Consider the following 9,315-nt stretch of genomic DNA (forward strand, 5'->3'; position numbering starts at 1 on the left):
TGAGAGGCTTAAAAGGATCTGTGACCTTGCCAAAGAAAATCTACAACATTCCCAAACTAAAATGAAACAGTGGTATGACAGATGTGCCCGCAAACAAGTGTTTCAAGTAGGCGATAGGGTCTTAGTTCTGTTTCCAGTGGTAACCAACCCCCTCCAGGTGAGATTCCACGGTCTGTGCAAAGTGATTAAAAAGATAGACTCTTTGAATTATGTCATCGAAACACTGGACAGACGTAAGCCAGCCCAATTAGTACACACTAATATGTTAAAAGCTTACCACGATCAGAAAGCAGATCTAGTTAGTGTTATCACGAAAATGAATGAGGCTGGGGTGCCAAGTGATAAGGGGAAAACCCATCTTGAAAAGATAAATATGGTGCCGACCAGATTGGAGAACTCTATTGTTTTGGCCAACTTTGCTGATAGGGTGTCTCACTTAAACCCCGAACGGAGCAAGCTGCTGATAAAGCCAATTAACCCGCATGCAGATGTATGTCCCGAGGCGATGCAAGGGTATGGTACATGATGTTGTTGTCACATCAGACCAGCCTATTAAGCAACACCCCTATAAGATGAACTTGGAGAAGGGCAAGCTAGTGGAGAAAGAAATTGAACACATGCTAGCCACATATATTATTAGGCCATCCAAATTGGAATGGGCGTCTCCGTGTGGTTGTCCCGAAAGTCAGTGGGAGCATACGATTCTGTACAGATTACAGAAAAGTGAACTCCATCACAAAAACTGATGCTTATCCCATCCCAAGGGTAGACGATTGCATCGATAAAGTGGGGAGAGCTAAGTACATCACAAAGATCGATTTGCTAAAAGGGTACTGGTGCGTTCCTTTAACCGACCGGGCTAGAGAAATCTCAGCATTTGTGACTCCATCCGGGTTATATGAGTATAATGTTTTACCTTTTGGCATGAAAAACGCCCAGGGACCTTCCAAAGGATGATTAATTCAGTGATAAAAAGGTTAAAGAATGCAGGAGCATATATTGACGATTTAGTGGTCTGGAGTGACACGCGGGAGGAGCACATTGTGGTAGTAGAGAAACTGTTTAAACGGCTGTCTGAAGCCAACCTGATAGTGAACCTCGCAAAAAGTGAGTTCGGCCACGCTAAGGTCACTTATCTGGGGTATGTGGTAGGATAGGGGCAGCTGGTACCGATGCAGGCTAAGGTGCAAGCTATCTCTGGAGTTCCCATCCCGACAGACAAGAGAGCCCTGAGAAGGTTCTTGGGGATGGTGGGGTACTATCGGAAGTTCTGCAAAAACTTTGCGGATATTACCCTCCCTCTTACTAAGCTCTTGCCGAAGAATGGGAAGTTTGTGTGGAACGTCTTTGTCAACAAGCCTTCGAGAGTCTGAAGGCGATTCTGTGTCACCACCCTGTATTGAATGCGCCTGACTTTTCAAAACCCTTCTCCCTAGCAGCAGATGCTAGCGACGAAGCGGTAGGTGAGGTACTGTTGCAGACAAAGAGGAGATTGAACACCCAGTGGCTTATTTTTCTAAGAAGTTTAATGTCCATCAGAGAAATTATTCCACTGTGGAGAAGGAATTACTGGCAATCATACTAGCATTACAACATTTTGAGGTTTATATTTGTCCGGCACGGAAACCACTGATAATTTACACTGATCACAATCCATTAGTGTTTTTGGCCACAATGAAGGATAAAAACAAATGCTTACTAAGTTGGAGCCTGGTCTTACAGGAATTTGATATTAAGATAAAACATATAAAAGGAACGGACAATGTGATTGCTGATTGTCTGTCAAGGTGTTAAAACTTAAAGTTCTCTGTATTAACCGAATAGCTGATGACTACCTGTATATTAGTGTGTATCTTATAATGTGCATTCATGCCCATAATTTTTATCCCGGTAAAAATCCTTTTAAGGGTGGGGGTGTCATGTGTGACGCCAAGCAGAGTTACCGGACGGATGATGCTAATGAGAGAGATAACGGAAGACAATGGAGAAATATTCAAAATGCTAATGAGAGAATGGAGAGATTAACGAGGGAGAAACACAATTCAGATATTGACAGACCAGTTGCTTTCAACCTGAACTGTTTGAAGTTTGATGGACAGGTGATACCCCAGCGGGGGGATAAAAAGAGCAGGTTTGCTAAGGCACGAGACATGCCACAAGACCCAGGAGAGAGCAGTGTGCCCCCACAAGTTGGTGGGAGTGTGGAGGACTAGTTTGCAGGAACTGATCAGAGGCTCACAGGGTGTAAAGGTACGATCGGTGGGAACCTGGGGTGTGTGTCCGCCCTTGTCTGGGTGCCGGGTTCACCGCGGAAGAACGATCGTATCCGGAACGGAGGGGTCACAGTCGGTGACCACAGTGGGATTAGAAGACATCAAAAGGTCTGCCCGAAACCAACTGCAAAGACATCAAAAGGTCTGCCTGAAACCAACTGCATCTCCCTCTCTCTCTCTCTCCAATGGTACAACAGTGATTATTTCAAACTGCACTAAACTGAACTGAACTCTGCTTCACTTAAGACTGATCATTTTACCCCCAGACTGCGATAGAGCTTGGTTGATTCCTATTACCTTAGTTCTGCGTATATGTGTGTATTATCATTGCTAACCTGTTACATTTATATCCTTACAATTAGAGTACTGTATTACTTATTTCTTTAATAAAACTTTATTAGTTCCTAGTAATCGCAGACTCCAATGAGCGTTCCATTTCTGCTGGTTTGGCAACCCAGTTACGGGGTATATAACATAAAACATCAAGAAAGATTGAAAACATGGAGGCGAGTGTTCAGCACTGTGTACCAGCCTCTCACGCACTGCTGCCAGAGACAGGTGACTGTGTGCTGGTCTTTCTCTCTCTCCTCACTGCTTTTGAATGACTTCTCTCTCCTGCAATGCTGTCAGAGGACATTGCTGGAGGAAGGTTTAATCAACACAGTTTGTGGATTGGACTATGATCTGTTTTTTTGGGGCTTTGAATCAGAGCAGCCTGCAGCTAATGAACTCTGAGCTATACTAAATTTGGATTCCTTTGTTTTTGTGTTTTATATTCTGTGTGTTTACTTGTTCTTTTCGTTGCCACTTGGACAATTTGTTTCTTATGCATAGTGGACAGTTAATGTTTTTCTGTGAATGGGTTCCATGATTTTCTCTGTTTTGTGGTTGGCTGTGGGGAGATGAAAGGATTGTGTGTTGCATGCATCCTTTGATAATGAATGTACTTTGAATCTTTTACTTCAGCATTTAAAGGAGGCCTGCCCAAATTGCAATTTCCTTCACAGAATTAAACTATTCTCAGGATTCAATTTCATCACTCAAAACTTGAACTCCAATCTCAGACTTTTGTCTGGAACTGCATGTGCTGCATTATGAAAATTATTAAAATAGTAATTTTGAAAACTGACAGGAATTTTTACACAAAACTTGCTTCCAACATACAAACGACTGAAGGGACAAATACCAAATTTCAGGAAACTTAATGCAGAATAATTTTTGTTTCTAAGAATGTAAACTTTGCCAAGCCTATTTTCTTTAACACCAAACTTCACTCAAAACCTTACAAGATCGTGATATTCTAATTGCCATAATCCAAACATACATTGCTCCAGATAAAATAATCAGATGATTTACAGGTCACTTTACATTCAATTTATGTGATAATAATTAATCCTTTACACAACACCACATTACGAACAAAAATTGGGATTTATGAAGAAGAAATATTGATTTTGGCACCTGACTCCGGGAAATTAAATCCTCTCCCAGTCCAAGATGTTTCAACATTCACCTGAAGTAGAGTATCTGGGATCTGGGAAACAGAGTCGTCATTTAACATTTCATCTCGAGGGAAGTAATCCAATCGTGCAACCATGGTGCCAAGAAACAGCCTTGCAGAGGTTGTTAGGTGACATCGTAATGTTCAATAGCATTTTCATATACGTTGAGTTATTATTCAAATTCCAATTGAGTTATGTGGAAGAAATTTTATTTAGGAATCCAGTACTGTTTTGCAACAATTCACACCTTGCACTGAACAGGGAAATTGCGATTCCAACTCAAACGCGTTTAGAGAAACTCTTATTTGCATAGGTTTTTTTTAATACATCGTTGTTCGAAGAGCAGTCCCTAAAGAATGGTCCCGTTAATTCCCAACCCACAAACCCTGAACAGCTAAACAAGGACATTTAAACCAAACAGGAGCACGATCGAATATCGCCATTTGGTTTAACATCAACTGGCTATTCTAGAAATACTCGTACATTAACATCAACAGTAACTTCGAGATAAGTCACAGAATTATCGTCATATCAGGGCGGCGAGGCAAATCCGTTTCCAAAGCTGCTCCAATAAATCCGGGAAAATAAGATTCAACTGCAGGAATAGTAACCTGACCTTGCGCCCAGTCCCGGAAGGAGGAACCAGAATAACTTGGAACCGCCGCACAGCTCATTTAATGATCTGGAAGTCCGAATAGTCCCGCTGCTGGGTCCGCTTCTGGTTGGTGAATTCAGCCTTCTCTATGCGGGACCTCGGGCTGCCCGTCTTGCTAAGCCAAGTCTGCATGGCCCTCACCGGCTCATCGGCACCCTGCAGTTGTCCCTTAACTGTTCCTCTTTCGGTGTTCTGCACCCAACCCACCAGGCCCAGCCGCTTCGCCTCTTTCTGCGTATGTTTGCGGAAGAAGACTCCCTGCACCTTGCCGAACACTTCATAATCCACCGAGACAAGATGCCCCTGACCACCCGACGACATGGTCGCAGAAGCTGAGACTATCGTGGTCCTTAGCAACCGCCACATCCACCCAAGAACAGCCTTCTGGGAATGATAGCACCCGGTAGCGTGTGGAACTACCGATCCCGACACCCCTCATGTCTAGTTCGCGCAGTCGCAAGACTAGAGGTGCGGGATATTTGAAACTGGAATAAAATATGAAAACGATCTCAGACGTGAAAATTGTTTGCGGCACTAAATGAAAGGGGGTGGGGTCTTGAGTCAACGTAACGAGTGATAGACCTGGCCGGGATAGATGGAAACATCCGGAAAGTCTTAAAGTGAAATATAGAAAACGCGACATTTTAAACAGCGAAGCGTGAATTTGGATTATATGTTTTAGAATGATATATATTATTGTGATCTTCACTAAGCCTAGATTCTTGTTCCCTCAGTTGGTCCAAAGGTTAAAAAAAATAGGAAAATGCATTTGCTGAAAAGGCAAAATAAAATCAGAAAAGTACTGGAAATCTCAGATCAGTGATTATGAGAAGACAAACAGTTAATATTTCAGGTCCATCTATAAAACAAATTGCAGATTTGGAGAGAAGAAAAGGAATGTCTGATAAGGTGTGTCTGCGTGTGTAAACAGGGAAGTGAATGAGGATAAAAGAGAAAAATATGAAAAAAAATCAACATCCTGGAATTGTGAAAAGCTAATTAGAACAGTTGCTGGAAGTCTTAAGGCAATACTGGAAATAATCAACAAATCAGGCAGTATCTGCAGAGAAAGTAAAGCTGAGTTAATGTCACAGATTGATGATCTGAAAGGATTAAATGCTGAATTCAACTGTGAGGCCTACAAAGTGTCTAAACTGATGATGAGGGGCAGTACCTTGAGCTTATGTTAGGCTTTGTTGGAACAATTTAGGAGGCCAATGGCAGATATGTTGGAGAGGGAGTAGGATCTGGAATTATGGTGATTGGCAATTGGAAACTCAGGAGCACTCTTGTGGATTGATTAGAAGGGTTGAGGAAAATGTCATTTGGAATCTCTTTGCCTTCATTCCATCATGGACAGGTCTAATTGTTTTAGGGTGATATTGTTAATGACTTTCTTGTGCCATCATTGTATGTCGCTATCTGTTTCTAAGAAAATTATTAACAATGTTCAAAATCTAGGGCTTAATTTTACTTAGACCTCTTGAAAGGGATTTTTATCTTTATTAGACTTTAAGTTATAAATACTTGACATCATAGAACAAACATCCCTATGGTTGAAAGTAAACAAAATAAATTAGAACTGTTTGAAGGAAAATAAAATTACAAAATTATTAATAGCAAATAATTTTACAGTATTTATATAAGAATGAAACAAAATGATTTGATAAATGATCACTGTAGAGCCAGAAGCTTTAAAACATTTTAGTACATTCAGTAGAGTTTATTATTGGAGAGATGAAACCTAGATTCTTATGTTATAATTCTAACAAAGAATACATTTCACTGGTGGAGTAAAGCTGATCATCAGATAGCTTCAGTTATATTGCATATCTGCAAAACTAATTTATGAAAAATTGTGGCCAAGTAAATAACCTACAATCATACCACTGAATATACAAACCAAATGAGCCAGCCATGTACTTAATATTTTGTTATTAATATCCTTTACAGTTAAACTATCATCCTGTAAACAAGCTAAACTCCATTGTTTTAAACAGTTGTTACATAATTTGTCTGAATAATTACATCCCACTTCATTCACAAAACAAGGATTATTTTCAAGTAGTATATTGTACAGTTCTTCTTCTGCTTCTTCTCCCCTTTTCATTATTAGTTGAACTAGGGCTCTATTTTGTTGAACCTCTGTAATATGAGAGCCAACCTCACGCTCTTCATTTATGTTAATAACATTTTTGAGTCGCAGCTGTGACCAGATTGGTTGAGTCATTTTAAGACAATAAATAATTTCCTTTTTATGTCTTCGTACAAAATCCACACCTTTCTTCAATTTTTTAAACATATCTGGAGATAAAAGATGAATTATCAATGGAAGTTAGAGAAATATAGGTGATTTATACTAACTACTACTTGCATTTTAAATTTCTGATTTGGTAGCTATATTAATTTTTGTTTGTTATTTTTTGGTGTTCAGATTTTCCACAGTCATTCATATATGACTGGATATTTGCTTGCATTGCTCAAGAGAAAGGCAGAAAAACAAATATCTATCAATTGAGGATGTTCGGATTAGTACCTTCATTTCTGTACATTACAAAATAGGAAACCTATAAGATCTTGGGGACTGTGGTTGGACCCCAGATCTAACCCAGAGCTCAGAATTATTTATTGGATCCGCAAGGTGATCAGGTAGGTTAGAATTATAATGCCCTGGGGATAAACTCCTATTTTCACATTCATGTTACATATAATACTTTCTAGTGGACATATTTCCTTGCATCAATGCTGGCTGCATCTTGGAAAACCAGACTATGAGAAAGGGGTCTCACAGACATTTGACTCATATTAACAAAGCAAGGATTATTTGTGATTCAGGCATGATAAATACTTTGCAGATCTCCTGAAGAAAGAAAGCATGTAACTGCTTCAGTACATTCATATTAGCTTGTTTATGAGTTCAGTAGAAATTGTCATTTGTAAATAAATTTCTATAGCTTGTCATAGAAACATAGAAAACTTACAGCACAATATAGGCCCTTCGACCCACAATGCTGTGCCGAACATGTACTTACTTTAGAAATTAACTAAGGTTACCTTTAGCCCTCTATTTTTCTAAGCTCCATGCACCTATACCAGGAGTCACTTAAAAGACGCTATTGTATCCGCCTCCACCATATTCGCCGGCAGCCCATTCTATGCACTCACCACTCTGTGTAAAAAAACTTACCCGACATCCCCTCTGTACCTACTTCCAAGCACCTTAAAAATGTGCCTGATCTATTAGCCATTTCAGCCCTTTAACAATGAAGTATAAAATTCATATTTAATTTTGAAACTGACCCAATCATGCATGCTTGTATTTTTTGTCGTACTTTAGGTCCTTACTGTGTGTTTACAGTGCAGAAATAGACCATTTGGCTAGAATCAGCTATAAATGCATATATATATATATATATACACACACAGAGCTAGGATGCCTAAGATTTGCGCTGTACTATATTTGTTGAGGTGGAGCAGAGAGCGAGTTTGTCAATCTGACGGGAGCAAAGGAGGTTGGGAATGGTGAGGGTAGATCTCTGCAGGAGGGCTGTGGGTCAGGTGGCAGAGAAGGAGTGCCAGGGCTGGGAGTTGGGGGGAGCTGTAGCACAAATGCAGACACACCCAGCCCTGAGACACCCAGCTAGGTCATTTGATTCCAAACAAATGGTTTATTGATTATTACAAAATATTTCTCTGGTGTTTCCTGATTTCTCTACTCTCCCTTCCCCTTTTCCCAACCATGATTCCCTTTTCCCTGCCCATTCTCACTCTCAGCCCACAATGGAGGCCCATATCAGAATCAGTTTTATCATCGCTCAAATATGTCATGAAATTTGCTTTTTGTGTGGTAGCAGTACAGTGCAACACATAAAATTACCACAGTACTATGCCAAAGTCTTAGGCAGCCTAGCTATATATATGCCTAAGACTTTTGCACAGTACTTCCATTCTTTTCCCTAATGTGTGTTTATCTAGATACCCTTTAATTTATTGACTCTAGTTCTCTTAACTTATGGTAGAGCTCCAGTTTCTAATCATTCTCTGGGAAAAGAGACACCTCCTGAAATAGTGGATTTACTCATGACGATTTAAGTTATTGACCCCAAATCTGGTTTCCTGTAAGGGAGGTTCCTTCTTTAGGCCAACAGTGTTAAGTACTTTTTACAAAAAAAACTCACTAATATACAGTATAGCCAGTTTTGTTTAATTCCTTTTATACAAGCATGGTGCAGAGAACAATTCTACTGATCTTCAATCATTTGCTATTAAAACTATTTCAGAAATAATTCTGTAATCCTGGCTCACTGTAAGCCTTGATTTTCACCTTTAACAAGTATTTTTATTTCTATTACATGACAATGCCATGGAAAATCTAAACTACATTGTATTACACATGACTTGTCTTCAAGATAAACCACATTAGCACCTATCTGATATACATTTATTTTATGTATCAATGAAATAAAATACATTCATTTAACCATCAGAATATTATGCACTGACTTACCCGGTTTTATCAGTAATTCCCATAAAACAGCGATTTTATTTTTCTCTGTCAAACTTAGTTTAATACTGTAGTTCATATCTGTGCAATTCACTTCATAAAATGGTTGCTTTAGATTATACCTGAAGTAGCAGAATTTTATATCCTGTCATTAAAAAGAAATTTGGTAAATTGGATTGACAGGAAATTATTTTTAATCATTGTACACTGGGTTATAGTGGCAACAATGGTAAATACAAGGAATTTGAAAAAGGACATTGAACGTTGTATCCAACATAAAATGCTCATTTTTTTTGCTGTTCATGACAAGTCAACGTCATGATTAAATCTAGGAAATCAAAACAGTAAATTTGTCTTATTGTCAGCAATGTGTGTATTTTT

General features: G+C 39.3%; 1 protein-coding gene across 1 annotated transcript; it reads right to left on the reverse strand.

Annotated features, from left to right (window-relative positions):
* Positions 1 to 1,566: 1,566 nt before the first annotated feature.
* On the reverse strand, positions 1,567 to 4,852 carry LOC140190696 (acylphosphatase-1-like). Its single transcript, XM_072247504.1, has one exon. The coding sequence runs from the start codon at positions 4,794 to 4,796 to the stop codon at positions 4,446 to 4,448; it is 351 nt and encodes a 116-aa protein (XP_072103605.1). The 5' UTR covers positions 4,797 to 4,852; the 3' UTR covers positions 1,567 to 4,445.
* Between the last annotated feature and the right edge of the window lie 4,463 nt (positions 4,853 to 9,315).

The sequence above is a fragment of the Mobula birostris genome, chromosome 31, assembly GCF_030028105.1.
Source record: "Mobula birostris isolate sMobBir1 chromosome 31, sMobBir1.hap1, whole genome shotgun sequence".
Classification (NCBI taxonomy): Eukaryota; Metazoa; Chordata; class Chondrichthyes; order Myliobatiformes; family Myliobatidae; genus Mobula; species Mobula birostris.

Excerpts from the sequence above, each read along its gene's own strand:
- LOC140190696 (XM_072247504.1), bottom strand. The coding sequence starts at position 4,796 with ATGTGGCGGTTGCTAAGGACCACGATAGTCTCAGCTTCTGCGACCATG.